This window comes from Megalobrama amblycephala, linkage group LG21 (assembly GCF_018812025.1).
Source record: "Megalobrama amblycephala isolate DHTTF-2021 linkage group LG21, ASM1881202v1, whole genome shotgun sequence".
Classification (NCBI taxonomy): domain Eukaryota; kingdom Metazoa; phylum Chordata; class Actinopteri; order Cypriniformes; family Xenocyprididae; genus Megalobrama; species Megalobrama amblycephala.
Genome location: NC_063064.1, coordinates 11,195,481 through 11,215,568, shown reverse-complemented (window position 1 = coordinate 11,215,568; position 20,088 = coordinate 11,195,481). Strand labels below are relative to the sequence as shown.

Genomic DNA, 20,088 nt, shown 5'->3' with positions numbered 1-20,088 from the left:
TTCCAGCAAAATAATAAGTGTAGAAGACTCAATGTCATTTTTTTCAATTAAATTAAGTTTTATACATTTCAAATATTAAACCTTCAATTTGTTGCTTCTTTGATTAAACTCAATTCACTGGCTTACTGGGAAAAAGACACATTCTTAAAATAGGGCTTGACTAAACTTTTTTTTTTATTACTTCATTATTACTTTTCAATTTGTTATTCTGCTCTGACCACGTCAAACCTGCCTGTGACATTTACAGCCAAACATCTGTGGATATGTTACTGTGGTATCTCTGTGCATCTATATGTTTTCATTGGAAAACAAAGTGAATTTTTTAGCCCAGCTGTGGAGCTGGGAGTTGGTAAAAGTACATAATGTAAAATGCCCAGTGACCCATGAGTGTCTCAGGATAGCTGGATGAATCTCTAACGCCTCAGCACGAGATCCCCGAGCATTTCATCCATCAAACCAGTCATATTTGTTTTTCCCTGCTGATTTTTAGACATTGCAAATGCAGTTTAATTTACATCTGAGCCTTGAGTATGTGCAGCCTTATGATGGATGACTTTGACCCCCCTTGTGGAGGACGACATGAAAGACCGACTGCGACTAACTCTGAGAACTTTTTTACAGAAGCTTATCCCTGTTAGATACAGTGTGTCTGTCTTGAAACGGATAATGGCAATGCATCTTCCTTCGACATTTCCTGTTCCCTTCAGAGACAGAAAGCATAACCTCTAAAAATAACTGGAGAATATATCACACACGTGTGTGAAATGGGTTCAGTCTTGCATAATGGATTTGTTTTAACCTTCAGACAGGATGAAGCGTTCAGGGCTGTGAAAGTAAGAGTGTGTTTGCATAAAATTTTTTGATGCTAATTCAGCTGCAGCTGTCAATACAATGCATTTATTGTGCAATACAGTCAACAATATAACAACTTTGTGTTCAATGATAGTCAACTGATGTGATTACATTTATAAATGTATAAATTACTACATTTAGTGTACGTTTACATGACAACAATATGCTTAAAATGGAAAAGGTTTTTCCTTTGAGTTTTCCGTGTACAGATGACACCATTGTCAAAACTATCCCCATTCATACAAATCTGTGAAAATGACTAAAAATGCTCTATTCTGCTGGCAGGCCATTAGATGGTGATGAAACAGACTGAATGCAACCTGAATGTGTAATGTGCATGTGCATGATATCATCGTTCTCACAGATTCGCGTTTCTGTTGTCGTGTAATGGCAAGTTTACACTACAGGATTTAAAGTTCAATTTAAGCCCGATTTGCAGGTTAACGAGCTCGCCGACAGGTCGGGCTGTGATCAGGGGAAAATAAGCAAGTGATCGGTGCTCGTGATCGGTGCTCGCGGGCCTCGAACCTGGGTCTCCGGCGTGGGAGTAGGACGCTCCAACGAAGAGGCTAAAGGCTGCAACCTCTAATGTCAGTCACTAGAGCATCTCTTGAGATCAGAGGAGTGAGGTTTACTCATACAGCGACTACTAGCTGGCCTCTGTAACACTCACCCCCCTAAACCTCACTCCCATCCAGGTTACGGCACCAATGTAACCCCTCTACCGAGGTCCTACTCGCCCCGTTCTGTGCGGGCCTCGAACCTGGGTCTCTGGGGTGGGAGTCGGACGCTCCAACGAGGAGTCTAAAGGCTGCAACCTCTAATGTCAGTCGCTAGAGCATCTCTTGAGATCAGAGGAGTGAGGTTTACTCGCACAGTAACTACTAGCTGGCCTCCGTAACACTCACCCTCCTAAACCTCACTCCCATCCGGGTCACGGCACCAATGTAACCCCTCTACCCAAGTCCTACTCGCCCACTCTGTGCGGGCCTCAAACCTGGGTCTCCGGCGTGGGAGTAGAACGCTCCAACGAAGAGGCTAAAGGCTGCAACCTCTAATGTCAGTCGCTAGAGCATCTCTTGAGATCAGAGGAGTGAGGTTTACTCGCACAGCAACTACTAGCTGGCCTCCATAACACTCACCCTCCTAAAACCTCACTCCCATCCGGGTCACGGCACCAATGTAACCCCTCTACCCAGGTCCTACTCGCCCGCTCTGCGCGGGCCTCGAACCTGGGTCTCTGGGGTGGGAGTCGGACGCTCCAACGAGGAGGCTAAAGGCTGCAACCTCTAATGTCAGTCGCTAGAGCATCTCTTGAGATCAGAGGAGTGAGGTTTACTCGCACAGTAACTACTAGCTGGCCTCCGTAACACTCACCCTCCTAAACCTCACTCCCATCCGGGTCACGGCACCAATGTAACCCCTCTACCCAGGTCCTACTCGCCCGCTCTGCGCGGGCCTCGAACCTGGGTCTCTGGGGTGGGAGTCGGACGCTCCAACGACGAGGCTAAAGGCTGCAACCTCTAATGTCAGTCGCTAGAGCATCTCTTGAGATCAGAGGAGTGAGGTTTACTCGCACAGTAACTACTAGCTGGCCTCCGTAACACTCACCCTCCTAAACCTCACTCCCATCCGGGTCACGGCACCAATGTAACCCCTCTACCCAAGTCCTACTCGCCCGCTCTGCGCGGGCCTCGAACCTGGGTCTCCGGGGTGGGAGTCGGACGCTCCAACGAGGAGGCTAAAGGCTGCAACCTCTAGCGTCAGTCGCTAAAGCATCTCTTGAGTTCGGAGGAGTGAAGTTTACTCGCACAGCGACTACTAGCTGGCCTCTGTTACACTCGCCAATCTTTATGTGTGAACTACTCAACGCATCAAAGAGGCTCGCTGACACATCGTCGACACCTAACAGACGGCAGACAAATATCTAGCATGCTAAATATCTGAAGCTGTCAGCCGACTCGATATCCTGTGGTGTCGTGTCAATGAGCTACAGCCAATGAAATATACACTTATGTCTAAGGAAGCAGCAATAACAATCAATTTGCCAACGTTTATTCATATCAGATACACATTGTGTAAGTAACTCTAAAGCTCACTCATTCTATTGTTCACCGGCCACATGTATTTCAGGACAAATGGATGAATTCACGTTATTTATTAAGATCAAGGTCATTACATAGGTTTTTAAATGACAAAACACTCACTTGGACATATTTGAGAATCGGAATACCAGATAGTTGATGACATGGTGAGAAAAGCAATACATCTGTCATAACAGTCGCCTTAACTCTGGGAGGTCAGCCAGAATGTTTTAAACTTATGTGTAAAAGGGTTATTTTAATTTTAATTACATTTAATTCAAAATTTAATCTAATTTCCTCCTAACATCTATTTTCAAATAAAGTCGTTGGGTGACAGTTGTCGTCAACTCGTGTAGGGTGTAACCCCCTGTTGTGGATCATTTACGTAGTGTCACGTAGTGTGAACACCACCATGACTTCAAGACTCCACAGCAAATCATGTAGTCTGAACAGCACAGCGATCTGCCGACCTGTCCTGTCCTGTATTGTAAACTTGGCTTAAATGAAAAGCCAAAACGCATAAAAAGTTTACCATTTTTAGTTGAAAAAGGTGTTGTGTAAATGGCCCCTTAGTTCAAGTCATTTAATTTTATTGTCTGAGAGGCATTCTATAAGTGCTGATATTTATTATAACTGATATTTATTTCTTTGGTGTTTCAGACCAGAGCATATCGATGTTACGATTGGTTGCAGCATACATTGACAATCACGGACAAAGAACAAATGAAAATGAGGGCTATAAACACACAGGAAAACACTGGGACTAAACGAGAAAATTAACTAGACACAGGTGTAACACATGAGGGCAAATCAAAAGCCATGGCAACAGATGAATTAACACTTTAAACTGAACTGGGAACAGAGCTAAACACAAAGTCCAACTCGAGCAAAACATGAACTGAGATCAAACAAGACGGTGAGTAGTGTGAAGTGAAACGAAGCAGAGCAGGAATTTTTATTTATTTGTTTATTTATTATTTTTGAGGAGTGAGGAGCAAAAATGTGAAGTTTCACTTGTAGTGTGGGGTGGTTGGGTGATCACTTGGATCAGGATTTCACTCACCATTGGGCGGGAAATGGAAAACCAGGAATGGAAAAGGAGTGAGTTCTTTAAGCGTAAATATTGCTCTTGTTCCATTCACATATTCTGTTCCAGTCCATGTGTTGCAAACTTGCAAAACTTGATGCTTTGACTTTTTTTGCCATCATTTTCATTGGGTAAAATTGGGTTAAAAATAATTAAGAAACAGGAACAAGCTTAGGTCACTAAAACGTACACTGCTTTTATTCTCAGTTTGAATTTATTTGATCAAAAGGTACATTAAAAACTGTAATATTGTGAAATATTACCAATTAAAATATATATTTTTAAATTGTTTATATATATATATATATATACATAAAAATTACACACATTTTTTCCCCCTGTGATGGCAAAGCTGAAATTTCAGCAGCCATTACTTCATTCTTCAGTGTCATATGATTCTTCAGAAAACATCAATGTTCAAAACAGTTGTTTTTGTGGAAACCATGATATATTTTATTATATTATTATTATTATTATTATTATTATTATTATTTATTTATATACTTATTTACAGGATTCTTTGATGGACTAAATCTTTATATATATATATATATATATATATATATATATATATATATATATATATATTTTTTTTTTTTTTTTTTTTTTTTGGTAACATTATAAATGCCATTACTGACAATTTTTTTTTATTTTTTTTTGCATCCTTGCCGAATAATAAAAAAAAATCTTACTGACCTCAAATTTTTGAACAGTAGAGTACATTTCACTTCTTTTTTTAACAGTACAAAATAACTTTTAGGTAACCTAAACACAACATCTAACATCTAAATTCTATCAAGCGGCTCTGTCCCCGCCGCTCACTCCGTGCAGCTCATCTTCCTCGCCTCAGGCTTCACCTTCACCAGCTTGGCTTGAGGCCGAGTCCCCACCTCCACTTCAGGCCTCCAAGAGCCCACATCTTCACCTCGACCTGTCAGCCCGTCACCATCGCCTCCTCTGCCTGTCTGCCCGGAGACTCTGCTGGGCTCCCTCGTCACTCCAGCGGCCTCCGGCAGTCAACGCCCAGCTTCCACCATGGACTTCCAGGGTTTCAGCTACGTCTGCATCCTGCACCCCTACGCCGTCATCGGGCTCCTCCCTCCCTACGACCTCCCGTCATCCTCGCTCACTCCAGTGTTGCCCTGATCATCCGAGTCATCATCACCACCTCTGTCCCGTGAGTCAGCAGCTCAGTACCAGCCTTCCAGGCCTGCAATGTCGTCCAGGTCTGTCAGCCGCGATGTTCCGCCGGTTCAGCCACTCACCATGGTTCCGCCTCCGCCGATCGGTCTCAGGGTTCAGTCCGCCTCTGCAGTCAGGACTCGACCCTGGCTCCTCGTCGACACCACCATGGTGCCCGTGGCCAACTACCCCAGGCTGCTGCCCGTCACCAGCTCCATGCCCTTCACCGAAGCATCCGCCCTCTTTCCTCATCATGTACTGTTTCTGTCACGGTGCGAGGACGTGCCTTTCTGAGGGGGGCGTTATGTCACGTGTATGTTCTGTTTAGTTTACCTTCTGTATTGTCTGTATTAGTTCTCATTAACCACCATGGTTTATAATTAGTTAAGTCTTGTCAGCTGTTTCCGTTTATCAGTCATCATCTGTGTATTTAAGTTCCTGTCTGTTCTCAGTTCACGGTCAGTCATTGTTGGTGTAAGGAGTTATGTTGTTGGATATAAGCCTTCTCTATGTTTATCACCAGTAAATGCTATTTCTATCGTATCCTGTGATCATTATCTTCCTTCTTGGACTAAATGTTACAATTATCATATTATAATGTTTTTAATTCTAAGTTGTCAACTCATCTGATATTTCTAGTACAAACGTGAGTGTGGTATTGATCTCTTGAGTAGATACTTGAATAACTCACCACTAGACTTCCCACAGCGGAGTAGGCTGCAAACGCAAAGGGTTCAGTCGTGGATGTGGATGGCTGGCCACACCTCTCTCCACTGGGCAGGTAACACTGGTTTCCAATCTTATCGACAATCGTGCTGAGGGCGGGTCCGGGATAGCTCAGAAGAGCCGTGTGATTAGTCACCTGGACATGTTTTAATCCGAGCTCCTCCCACCGCTGAGCGATGTACTTGACCTTGGACTCTTCTGTGAGATCAGACAAGCTGTCAAAGTCCCTGTGTCAAAGCAGACACAACAGGAAGGAAACATCAATAAATGTATCTAGTATTTTGCAAAGGCACCCCTTTACAACCCCAACGACAAGAAGACATTTAACAAAGCATTGATGAATATGTGCACAACTCATTATCATTAGCGTAATTAGCACATTGTTGACTTTAGGTTAACATTTGTTTTCCTCAAAGGTATTTACATGGTCTATTGACATGAAGCTGCAGCTAGAAATGTGGGACAGAAATGGAGAGAAGGCCTCCATAATTCATATTCTGGACAAGCTTCAGTTAATGTAACTGATGAATATGGCGGTGCAGTGAATCAATTGTCTTCTGAACAAACGGATGCACTATTAAAAAAGGATTGCCTGGAGAGAAAGTAAATTAGCAACAGACGGTTAAACATGAGAGTGAGAAATGAAGCGCTGCTAAGGTGCTCTGGCAGCTCGGCTTCGCTTATTTCTTACCCGTCACGGCACGTGGAAGGCACAAAGAGAAACACATTGTTATCTTGTAACTTGAAAACTTTGAGAGCTCTCAAGCCCATCAGCATGCCAAAGCTCACTCAGTGATTTTATAGGAGAAACACAGCGGGCCTGCCCATTCTCTCAATCTTCAAAACAAAATTAATTGAAGTGTAAAAGTAAGCCAAGAGCCTCCCGAGACTATAAATCATTCAACTGCATTTTTCCTTTTTATCCTCTATGATGAATTTGCAGACGTTGATCATTGCCACATGACAATAACAATATCCGTAACCTAAACACAAACTGGGACAGTTCGTTCCTCTTCTCTGCTGACAAACAGATCTCTCATTATACTACTTTTTTCAGGTGAAAGAGGTTAAATCTTCTACAACAGTTCTAATTTTGACAGCACAAAAAGAAAACAAGAACATCCTGTCATATTTGTACTGCCTAATATGAAAAGTACACACTAAATCAACAGTGGCTGGTATGCTTCATGCTGAGAGACGTTTTATATGCACAACAAATATTCTGCTGTATTAAATTCTAATCTGTTTTGTATTTGTATTGTTTATTTGCAAAGTGCACTGTGTAAAAAAGGGGTATTCAATTGAATCTACAAATGAAAGCAACAGTATGCATGTTATTTTAAGCTAACTTTATTTACTTAAGTACATTTCTTGACTGAACTTTGACCAATTTATTATTTAGATTTTACATATTATTTCTTATTGAATAACAATTATTTCAGATGTATTCATAAAAACAATGGAAATTAGTATATTGCTAGATTCATCTAGTGTTTTATATGAGAAACATACATGAAATATTGTAGGGTCACATACAGACCTCAATGAAACAACTGATCACAGGATCACAATTCAACAAACTACTAAACTTGACAACAAAATCAACAAATAATTTATGTAAATATTTCTGACAAAAGATCAAATTACCATAATTATTCATGCCCCAGCCAAAACAAAACAAAACAAAACAAAACAAAACAAAACAAAACAAAACAAAACAGAGCAAAACAAAACAAAAACCAGATAAAAGCAGACAAAAGATAAAGGCAAACATCTGATTTATGGTAAATTTCTTGTATGCATAAGGAAAACAAAATTCTACCAGACATGTAATCTAAACATCTAGACGCTTCATAGTAAAGGACATAGATAAACTCTAGACAATGTTCTTTCATATGGACAGGGTGGACAGAAAAGTTTTAAATTCCAAATTTCTGTCCAAAAATACTTTCCGTTACAGAAGCAAGTAGTTTTTCGAGTTTTCTTCTAGCATCTCAAGCACAAGACTCAAGCAGTGATTCAGGAGAGCGGACAAGCAGTCCAGCCCCACATTGAGCCACTATGACCTGACAGAGTGTGTCCAATCCCTCACGGCTGTGCATGGGTGCCTGGGTAATCTAATTAAAAGCGTGCTCTGCATGAGTGGAGAGGATGATTCCTAACCTCTCTCAGGTAATGCTTCTCCAACCTCCACCCCCACTACAGCTGGCACAAGACTTAAATAGTAACCCAAGACATTACTTATGGACGAACCGTTCCTTCAAATGATTGTGTGACCAATTTTAGAGTGACTAGTTCGAAACAAATTACAAAGAAATGTCACTTTGAGGTGAATTAGAATGGGCCTACACTTAAAAGTCTAGGATTGGTGCTAAATAAAATGGGATCAGTATAGAATTACTTTTATCATTAACAGCTTTTGCAATACCTTTCAAATAAAAAAAATGATCTGCAAATTAATGTAAAAATGAAAACAGATCATTTGTTAAAAAATAGGAATACATACAGTATTAAAGGGTTAGTTCACCCAAAAATGAAAATTCTGTCATCATTTACTGACCCTCATGCCATTCCAAACACAAACTTTCGGACCTTCGGAACACAAATGAAGATATTTTTACTGAAAATCGGAGTAAATTGAGTGGTTTAGTTCAAATTTTCTGAAGAGACTTGATCGCTTTATATGATTATAAGATTTAATTGTAGGCTTTTATTCAAAAATTCTAAAATTTGGACTAAACCGCTCAATTCATATGGACTAGTTTTAAGATCTCTTTCATGAACTGTTTGAAGCATCAAAGTGGTAGTTGCAAAGCTGTCAATGGAGGGACAAAATCACTCAGATTTCATTAAAAATAACTTCACATATGTTTCGAAGATGAACTAAAGTCTTACGGGGTTGGAACGACATGAAGGGTGAGTAAATGATGACAGAATTGTCATATTTAGGTGAAATATAATATATAAAATACATCAATTCATGTTTAATTGCATTTCTATTTGAAATTAAAAACTTAAAGCATTACGTGTTATCTTTGATCTTTGAATAAAAATAAAGATAATTTAATCATTTTAGTTTTAATTAACATTAATAACCCATGGGCCCAGAACAAATTTCTCAAATGGAGAAGAAATGTTTGAATGCAGTCTGTATGGTAAGTGATTCAGGCTCAATTAACTGCAGAAGTGTAATACTCAGGAAAAAATGGTTTAGAACAAACCAGAGCAGAATGATTGAGGAATATCAATATAGCACTGCCTTGCAACCACTATAATTGATGTAGAAAATGAACAGCTACACTTTAATTAGTGTTAACATAAAACTAACCAAGTTTTCCAGAAATCTATATTGCCATAGTTACATGGCTACCATTTATTCCATCAACCAAATCAACAGAAACATATTACGATTGCTTTGTGGCAAAGCTCTGAAAGGAAAATGTATTTAATGTTTACTTTAAACTCTTCAGAGTGAGCCTATTAGATGTACTTTAGATATTGAAAACAAAGGAAACTCTGTCTGGATTCATTTCAAGTTTCCTTACATTAATTTGTGCGGCATGTACTTGCATAGCAAAACACTTGACTTAAAGGTGTAGTGTGTAAATTTTAGCAGCATCTAGCAGTGAGGTTGCGACCTGCAACTAACGGCGCACACCCCTCGCACCCCTGCTTTCAGAGAAGCTACGGTGGTCGTCTGATCGACATGTCGTTGTCTGAGAGAGCAGAGAGTAGCCTGTGTGAAGCAATGAGGTTTCTTCTTACTTCTAACAAAGAACGGTCTCTGCTTCTAATAAACCAGACGACGACTACTACTACTACTACTACTACTACGTGCATATTCAACGTAGTGACAAAGCAAGCTGCCTCTACAAAAACGAATGATTTCAAAGAAGAACAACATCGTAATTAAATGCACCCTGTAGAGTGTTTGTCCATTTAGGGCTACTGTAGAAACATGCCGGCACAAAATGACGACTTGACATGGAGGGGGGCCCACGGTGTATGAGACAGAAATGACTCATTCTAAGCTAATAAAAACATAACGGTTCATTATGTAAGGTCTTTATGCACCACTGAAAACATAGTTGTATATTATATTGCATTTCTATCAATAGTTCCTCCCAAATTTTACACATTGCACCTTTAAATGATTAGTTCACTTTAAAATAAAAATTACCCCAAGTTTTACTCACCCTCAAGCTATTCTAGGTGTATTTGACTTTCTTCTTTCTTATGAACACAATCAGACTTATATCAAGCTTTATAATGGCAATTGAATGGGAAACAATGGGTATGAAGCTCAAGAAAGTGCATCCATCCAATTATAAACATACTCTACATGGCTCCGGGGGTTAATAAAGGCCTTCTGAAGTGAAGTGATGCATTTGTGTAAGAAAATTATCCATATTTAACAAGCTCTTCCGTATTCAACTTAGGAAGAAAGTGTATAATGCCTCTGACAGTTGAAAACGCTTACACTACGTCCTACGACTTTGTCAGTTATGCTTTCTTCCTAAGTTGAATATGGAAGGTGGTCTGGAGGAAGCTAGATATTTTACTTTAGAACTTGTTGAATGTGAATATTTTTCTTACACAAACAAATCGCTTTGCTTCAGAAGGCCTTTATTAACCCCCCGGAGCCGTGTGGAGTTCATGATGGATCGATGCACTTTCTTGAGCTTCATACTCATTGTTTCCCTTCACTGCCATTATAAAGCTTGGGATGCATCAAGATATTTATTAATATAACTTTGATTGTGTTTCATCAGAATGAAGAAAGTCATGTATGGATGGCTTGAAGGTGAGTAAAGCTTGGGGTAATTTTCATTTTAAAGTGAACTAATCTTTTAAGCAGTACAGGTGAAACAAATCAGATGAGTGAATCCATAACACATGGTGGCATACATTACCTCATTACTCATTCACTCAATATTTTCAATAAAAGATCAAACCAGTTAACTCTGGGTCCATTTATAATAAGGACGTATCCTCTACTGCCTCTCCACTGACCAATCCCAGGAGAGATCAGATCAGAAGACAGTGAAGATAAGCTTTGCTCCTACCGGTCACAGCTTGACCAAATCCAACCTCTTGCTGAGCAATGTTTGTTCATGCTCTTCACAGCACAACCCAATGACTGATGCTTCTTCTTCCAATCAGGAGAAAAGATCAGTCAGTACCTTGCACAATCCAGGCTCATGGCTGACACCGCTGGCTAGGAACAAGAGAAGTCTGCAAACCCTCACGACGGCAGATCCTTAACTCAGCACCATCTGTTATGGAGACTAATACAGACATCAGGAGAGAAGCCCTGCTCTCCTGTCAAGCAACAAAAATCAGCCATTTCCACACAGGAAGCCTGTCAACAAAGCAGCCAGATGAGGCATTATTTCTCCAAGCTTCAAAGCAATTCTGCTATCAGAATGAATAAACTGGTGTCAAACTACTACAATTCCCTTTGTTAGAAATATACCTCTAAATTGTGCTTTTGTGCAAGTGATTCAATCTTTATGTTGAGCAAATATAAGTAGAGGAATGAATCCCTAGCCTTTTTAATTAAATACGGTTGAGTGGAGATGGACTGACAGCTGATGTATCTTGTCTAAGACTGCAGGTGGCCACCTGGGTTTTGCTTGGGGTGAGGCTAGCGTGCCGCCAGGATGGCTATTGAACTGTGGCGGTGCTATTATGGATGATAATAGTGGCGGTACTGAGTCTCAGACCATATAAAGGTGCTTGGCTTTTTTTGTCCCCCAGGGTCCTTCAAGAGGCTGCAGTCTGGTAGGTGAACAAAGAAAAAAGATAGATAAATATCTGTGGAAGCTTTCACACCATTGAAAATGTCTGACCCTTCTGTCCTTCAAAGGAACATTTTAAAAGTGGTGATGCAGGGGGAATATATATATATATATAAGCTTGAAAAAAAAAAAAAAAAAAAAAAAAAAAAATATATATATATATATATATATATATATATATATATATATATATATATATATATATATATATATATATATTCCATCAAATAAATGCAGCCTTGGTGACCATAAGAGACTTCTTTTATAAACAATAAAAATTGCACTGACCCCAAACTTTCAAATGGCAAAATTCTATTAAAATCAATCAATCAATCAATCAATCAATCAATCAATCAATCAATATGTTTGATACTGTGTGATGCAAATTTGTTTGCCGTGGCTGGGAATATTCGGCAGATGTGGCATGTCAGGAAAACAAAAAAGAATATACAGATTAAATTTTTTTATAAAGCAAAATAAAAAAAATGAACATTACAATACTATGAATATGCACAAACAACATTTACAAATGCATTTAGGTCAATGACTCTTCAACATCCATTTAACACAAGCTCTCATGTAAAACACCAAAAAATTAAGCATAACATCTAAACAACTCTTAAAATGCACTGTTGTTGAATTTCTGCAGTTATGAGGAAAACAAAAGATGCTGAACTTTCCTTGAACTTAGAAAGGAGATAAAAGAGACGTTTGTTCTGGCAAGCTGGAGGCTCTGAACGGATTTCTGATACAGAGAAGACATCTGCATCAGTAATGCAAAGCGATGCTCAAGTACGTCGGTGATCACTCCCTCTCTTCAAGTGGATCCATCCTAAAGAAAGCAGTGATATATAACTGGGTAGCTAGCAGCCCCGGGAGTCTGAGACACGCGTTTAACAACTTACAACCAAGGCCTACAAAGCACTGTAGGATGAAAGGAGAGTGAAATGAATAAACATTGGACACCAATTTTTTAGTTAGGAGTGTATAGTATTCAACAACTGAATACACATTTTAAGGTCATTGTTTTTTAAAACACCTACTCCTAATTCTACTGCCTCTTACTACCTCTGCAGTCAACAAAAGCATTGAGAAAGGCACTCATGGATTGCATTTACTACAAACAGTATACAGGAAATGTGCAAGTAATACAAAATGGCTCAAAGTATTGTGGATTTGTGGATTCAGTGCCTTTGTATAAAGCAGGGTTTCTCAAAGTGGTATTTGCAAAACCTTGGAGGTTCATAAGGGAACTGCAGGGGTTTGTGAGCTGATGAAAAGCTAATAATTAATGAAATCATAAAAAAAGCTAAATTAAAATAAATAATTTGAATATAAAAACAATCAAAATAAAACAACTTTAAATAAGATTAAATATTTTATGTGTTTACCAGCATTCATTTGATCAATTTTATTTTTATTTTTTTATTTTATTGAAATATTAAAGGGATAGTTCACCCAAAAATGAAAATTTGATGTTTATCTGCTTACCCCCAGGGCATCCAAGATGTAGGTGTTTCTTCAGTAAAACACAAATGATGATTTTTAACTCCAACCGTTGCGGACTGTCAGTCGTATAATGCGTGTCAATGGCAACACCATCTATAAGAGTCAAAAAAAAAAAAAACATGCACAGACAAATCCAAATTAAACCCTGCAGCTCGTGACGACATATTGATGTCCTAAGACATGAAACGATTCGGTTTGTGCGAGAAACTGAACAGTATTTATATCATTTTTTTACCATCTAAAACACCACTATGTCCAACTGCGTTCAGCATCCGGTTAGTAAAGTCAGAAAACACGTTCTGATGATGGAAGTGATCTCTCGTGCTTATACTTCAGAGTGTGAGTGTGAGATTTAGAGGTAAAAAATGATATAAATACTGTTCCGTTTCTTGCACAAACTGATCATTTCGTGTCTTAGGACATCAATGTGTCATCACGAGCCGCAGGGTTGAATTTGCATTTGCCTGTGCATGTTTTTTTTTACTCTTATAGATAGTGTTGCCATTGACGCGCATTATACGGCTGACAGACGGCAATGGTTGGCGTTAAAAATCATCATTTGTGTTCTACTGAAGAAACAAACTCACCTACATCTTGGATGCCTTGGGGGTAAGCAGAGAAACATCAAATTTTCATTTTTGGGTGAATTATCCCTTTAACTTAAAATCTCAGGGGATTCTTTAAGTATATATTTTTGGTTCAGCATGTCTTTGCTCACAAAACAATTTGGCAATCCCTGTTTTTTTTTTTTTTTTGTAAAGTACTTTATAAATGTTACATGTACACAATCACCATGACTATTTAAAGGTGCCCTAGAACTTTTAAAAAAAAAAGATGTAATATAAGTCTAAGGTGTCCCCTGAATGTGTCTGTGAAGTTTCAGCTCAAAATACCTCATAGATTTTTTTAAATTAATTTTTTAACTGCCTATTTTGGGGTATAATTAGAAATAAGCCGATTCAGGGTGTGTGGCCCTTTAAATCTCGTGCTCCACGCCCCAAGAGCTCGCGCTTGCCTTAAACAACATAAAAAAAGTTTCAAACAGCTAATATAACCCTCAAAATGGATCTTTACAAAATGTGTTCGTCATGCAGCATGTCTAATTGCGTAAGTACAGTGTTTATTTTGATGTTTACATTGATTCTGAATGAGTTTGAGGCTGTGCTCCGTGGCTAACGGCTAATGCTACACTATTGGAGAGATTTTTAAAGAATGAAGTTGTGTTTATGCATTATACAGACTGCAAGTGTTTAAAAATGAAAATAGCGACGGCTCTTGTCTCCGTGAATACAGTAAGAAACGATGGTAACTTTAACCATATTTAACAGTACATTAGCAACATGCTAACGAAACATTTAGAAAGACAATTTACAAATATCACTAAAAATATCATGTTATCATGAATCATGTCAGTTATTATTGCTCCATCTGCCATTTTTTTGCTATTGTCCTTGCTTGCTTACCTAGTCTGTTGATTCAGCTGTGCACATTCAGACGTTCTGCCTCTAATGCCTTTCATAATGTTGGGAACATGGGCTGGCATATGCAAATACTGGGGGCGTACACCCCGACTGTTACGTAAAAGTCGGTGTTATGTTGAGATTCGCCTGTTCTTCGGAGGTCTTTTAAACAAATGAGATTTATATAAGGAGGAGGAAACAATGGTGAAACAATGGCATTCAGTACATCTTTTCCATGTACTGAACTCTTGTGATTTAATTATGCCGAGGTAAATTCAATTTTTGAATCTAGGGCACCTTTAAGAAACTTTTCCAAGAAAGTAGCTAAAAGAACAAGATGAATAAGTATATTATTTAAAAATAAAGAATGAATAAATAAAATAATAACTAAATAATTACAATTATTTTATTAAATAATCTAAATAAATAAATGCAAATATGCAAACTGCATTAATTTTGTGTGTGTTTTGCAGCATTATTTCATAAAGCAATAAGCCCCAAGATGCTGTGGTTTACAGTGAATTTATAACAGCAAAGGGGGTTTTAACAATGCCCCTTAGCTGTTATAAATTCACTGTAAACCATGGCTTCACAGGGCTTATTGCTTTTATATAAAATGGTTACCACGCAATACAAATATTAAAGCCAAAAAATATGTATCAATGCAACTTTCATGAAGTAAAATCATTAAAAGGCTTCCTTCCGCTGGGAAAAAAAAAAAAAAAAAAGTCCCTGACCGTGAACAGCAACAGAAGTTACATTTATTATGCCATTAGATGGTGGCAAAGATTGTCTTTATGAGCAAGTCACTTAGTCGCAAAGACTTTTATTTTTTATATTGAAACTTGTTGTGAACATGGACAAGATGCAAATGACAAATGCTTTGACTAGCGCTGTCAGTGTCAGCAGAGCACAGGAAAACCCATTAAATGTTAAAAGGACAAGATCACAGCAGACATTCAAATGGATTTTTTATTATGAACATAGCACTGACCTGAAGGAAAATGCTACATTTGAATACAGGTAATACACTTGGTCACTAGATATCTCTCTCACAATCTCTCCTACATAATGCATTAAGCTTCAATAAACAAAATCAATAGAGAACAAACATATGTTTACGTTGCTAAGAGTGGTTGCTAACACAGACGCAACACACTTTCAGTGGCGCAGCGATACTTATGTAATGCAGTCAGCTGTATGTTTTCAGGAGTTTTACAACAGCTTAGAACGTGGCTCAACCAATCAGAATCAAGGGCCAGAACTATCCTTTTTATAATTTTAATTATAAAATAATGAACCAGAAGCAAAAACAGCATGTGCAAATAAATGTGCTACCAGTTGACGGAACTCATTCTTAGTAAATCCTCCTTATATCAACCTACGGCCTTCATTCATCTGGAGCGTCTTGGTAAGAGGGGACAGCTTAACGCAAGCACAAACAAGAATATAAAGGAGTCAAACAATAAAAAAGACAGAGAAAAGGAGATTAGATGTTGAGTAAAGGACGCGCAAGAAACGAAAAAATAAAGAGCAAGAACGATGTGAAGTAAGAAGATAAAAGTCTGAATGTGACCAGTATAATGGCATTCCTTTAAAGACTTAGCGCTCTCTTGTCAGTTGATGGTTAATAGACTTATTTTGACCTTCTTCTACCCAATACCACCATTACACAGCTGCTGAACGACAAGTGTCTTTAAATTACATCTAACGTTCTGAACATGAGAGCAAGGCCATGCGAAAAACACAAAGCCACTGTGAGAGTGTTTCAGACAGTGGCCTCCTCACCTCACAGCCTCACACTACCTGGCCTCCTTAACAAACTCCTTTTGGCAAATCAATCGTTTTTCAGTGAGACACTGTCCTTTCACACAGATCTCACTGTTGCTCAAAGAACAGTCTGTACTGGCATCCAGACAAGCCAGTGTGTGAAAGGAAGAGGTGTTTCAGACCTTAATCCAGGGATTACTGGAGCTTCTGCCCTTTGGCTGAGCTTTGGCTCACAGCTTTACTCTTGTCTCGTTCTCTCACTTTCTCCCATATATTGTTTTTATAGAGCCCAAACAACTAATCGATAATGAGAATGATCGAAAACAAATGTTTTATTCGCATAGCAAAAACACGTCTTTAAAAAAAAAGTAGCATACTTTTTAAAAAATGTTACTAAATTTTAAATCAGTTTTAAAATGCATAGCATACATTTTATTCATACATACACTAGCGTTTAAAAGCTTGGGGAGGTAAGATTTTTAAAAAGTTTTTGAAGGAAGTCTCTTTTTCAGTGATTTTGTGAAATATAATTACAGTTTAAAATAACTCTTTTAATTTAAATGTAACTTCAGCAAAGCTGAATTTTCAGCAGCCAATACTCCAATCTTCAGTGTCACATGATCCTTCAGAAATCATTCTAATATGCTGATTTGGTGCTCAAGAAACACTATTATCAATGTTGAAACAATGTGGAAACTGTGACATGTTTTTGTCAGAGATTTTTGAGGAATGGCAAGTGGGTAATGAGGTGACTCGCAAACGACTGACATGTCTCTCTTTTCAAACAGATTACACAAACAGAGACTATTTGTTTTCGATTTGACTTGACGTTTTCAACGTTCCTTTGGACATATGTCTCATGTTTGTGTGATAAGTTTTCATTAAGTTACAGTTCATTTTCTGAGGGAACATCAGAATGGACTTCATTCAGATAGAGATGGCAGATCACGCATCATGCTAGTTTTCTTTTTTTTGCAAAAAGCACAAAATTTAGTTTTTACTGTTAATGTGCACAAATAAAAGTAGACATTCTGTAGTTTCAATCGATGTATTACTTTTGTCTGTATGACAAAAAATGTATTTTAAGTCGATTTTGCTACTATGTGAAGAAAATCCAGCAAAACATGCCGGCGTGTTTCCCGACCCCTGAGTGTTAAAAGAATAAAATTGAAATCTTACTGCCCTCATGGACAAATGTACAAAAGTATTGGGGTACACCAGGGGTAGGCAAGTTCAGTCCTAGAGAGCCGCTGTCCTGCAGAGTTTAGCTCCAACCTTAATCAAATACACCTGAACAAGCTAATCAAAGCTCTTCGGGATTACTAAGGCTAAAGGCAGGTGAGGGTTTTTTCAGGGTTGGAGCTAAACTCTGCAGGACAGCGGCTCTCTAGGACCGGACTTGCCTACCCCTGGGGTACACCAATACTGTGTGTATAAAATAAAAAACAAAGTTGCATATTGTTTGAATGGAATAACTGACAGATTTTTTTCGATTATCAAAAAAAAAACCTGTTCCTCCAATTGTTTTTTTTTTTTTTTTTTTTTTTTTGGTCATGACCTATAGCCAAGAAATTAAAGCCTTTTCTTACAGTTCGACACTGAGAAACTCTCATGGAAGCTTTTGAATCAAGGCAATTCTGTCTCAGTATACTGGCTAGTAAAACCAGGCCAGTGTCCTTCAGTAGCGGTACAGCCGTAACATTTTGAGTCCGGCCATCTATAACACCAACAGTAAGAGTGGATAATGGAAAGGTATAAACCATCTTTTGAGACATAGAACATTATATAGTATATATTTATATTATATATCACACCGTTTTATTATCTGTTCATTAAAGTAAAAACAAGAAACTATAGTTAGAAATACAAGAGGTCATGTAATTGTATAGGTGACAGAGTAGAAAAACAAACCTCAAAATCTGAACATGGGTCTGGAGCCAAAAGTCATGGACATCATTGGCATCAAGAAAATATTTTTGAAGAATGTATGTTTTTGTCCATAATATGCAAGTCAGTAACATAACTTTTATCAAACGTAAACAAGAACCACTGAGGTTTGAACTTGGTTGTTTAATGACCATGTCGTCATATCTGATTTTTGAATGGATTCATTGATCAATGATTCGATTTGAGAGTGCGTGAAGGCGTACATTTTGATCTGTTCATCATACAATTTGATATTGCTACTTTTAAGTTTCTTTTGGAGCTTGAAAGTTTTGGACCCCATTGACTTTCATAATATGGACATAAAAAGATGAAGCATTCTTCATATATATATATATATATATATATATATATATATATATATATATATATATATATATATATATATATATATATATGAAGAATGCTTCATCTTCATATATATATATAGTATATTAGTTTTTTCCATGAAATCATTGCTATTAGGCCTACATGTGACAATATACACAGTTCTGAATACATAAATGAAAAAGACTAAAACATATGTCTTTTACACCATCCAGGCAAACGTTTAGAGCTTAATCGTTCGTTTCTTTTCTTAGAACAGATATCTGGCACAGCTCAGATCAATAAAACAACCGTCAAACCAGCAAAACTTTTGGGCCTCTAATTACTATTATAAATCAATTGTTCATGAGCAAAAGCTCCCTCCACAGTGGGTCCCATTCGGCCCTTCCTACATCTTCATTCATCTTTATAAGAATGCTGTAATTGGCTTAATTTTGGAGCAACTTTGCAGTAGTTTCAGCCACTAATCACAGAGAACTGTACTGTACTGCACACAAGGGGATAGAAGGGGCAAAGGAGGACAAAATAAATGAAAAAAAAAAAAAAAAACATTTATCCAAGCTCATATCTTCAACAGCAGGCTTACGTTTCAATGGCTTCACACAGAAAATTAAGTTATTTCTAAGTTACTATGGTACATGGTATACTTCCTTTAATAACAGTCATAAATTATAAAAAGGTTATCAGAAGTGTGCCATTGAGAACTATAACAAACTTCATCATCATGAAATCCATGAATGCGCCACATGCACAGAATATTACACCATCAAACCCTCAGAGAGCTTAAGTGCTGATGAGAATCCAATGCATAGACTTGCAAACAATGTTATAAATCATTTTGCACATTCTTAATCATGAGTATTTTCTTGGGAATAAGCAGTGTGATCGATTGTAGAGTTAATAAGAAAAAAGGTTTGTATTAATGTTATGATTATGTCTTAATTGCGCAAACAAAATGAAAGGAAACACTGAAAATTGACTGTGGTAAGAGGAGTCACGACTGGTGCATGTTGATGCCTCTATAGGCTCCCACAGCATGTTAATGTGGTAGAAGTGGGTGTGCGTGTGTGTTTAAGTGTGTGTGTGTGTGTGTGTGTGTGCATGGGTGATTGATGGTCTCAAAACCATAGCCCTGTGTGCAATGCCCTGGGGACCCAACCATAAACACACAACCTCGGCTCAGCAATGTATCTGAGCCTCTGACAACCCTCTTTCCCTCTTTCCCAGAACTCCTGCTAACCCTCCCTTTCTTTGCCACCATCTCATTTTTTTCTCTTTTCTAAGCTTAAGTACAGGTCTCCACTGCAAATATGCAGTAATTGTCCTCACTTTCCTGCATTCTGCCA

At 38.1% G+C, this 20,088-nt stretch overlaps 1 protein-coding gene across 1 annotated transcript in view; it reads right to left on the bottom strand.

The window, feature by feature from the left end:
• The window catches only part of LOC125256188 (inactive N-acetylated-alpha-linked acidic dipeptidase-like protein 2), a 386,031-nt gene that overhangs the window by 179,612 nt on the left and 186,331 nt on the right, over window positions 1-20,088 (bottom strand). The window contains 1 exon segment of the mRNA XM_048171943.1: window positions 5,897-6,158. Coding sequence (XP_048027900.1) covers window positions 5,897-6,158 — 262 coding nt within the window.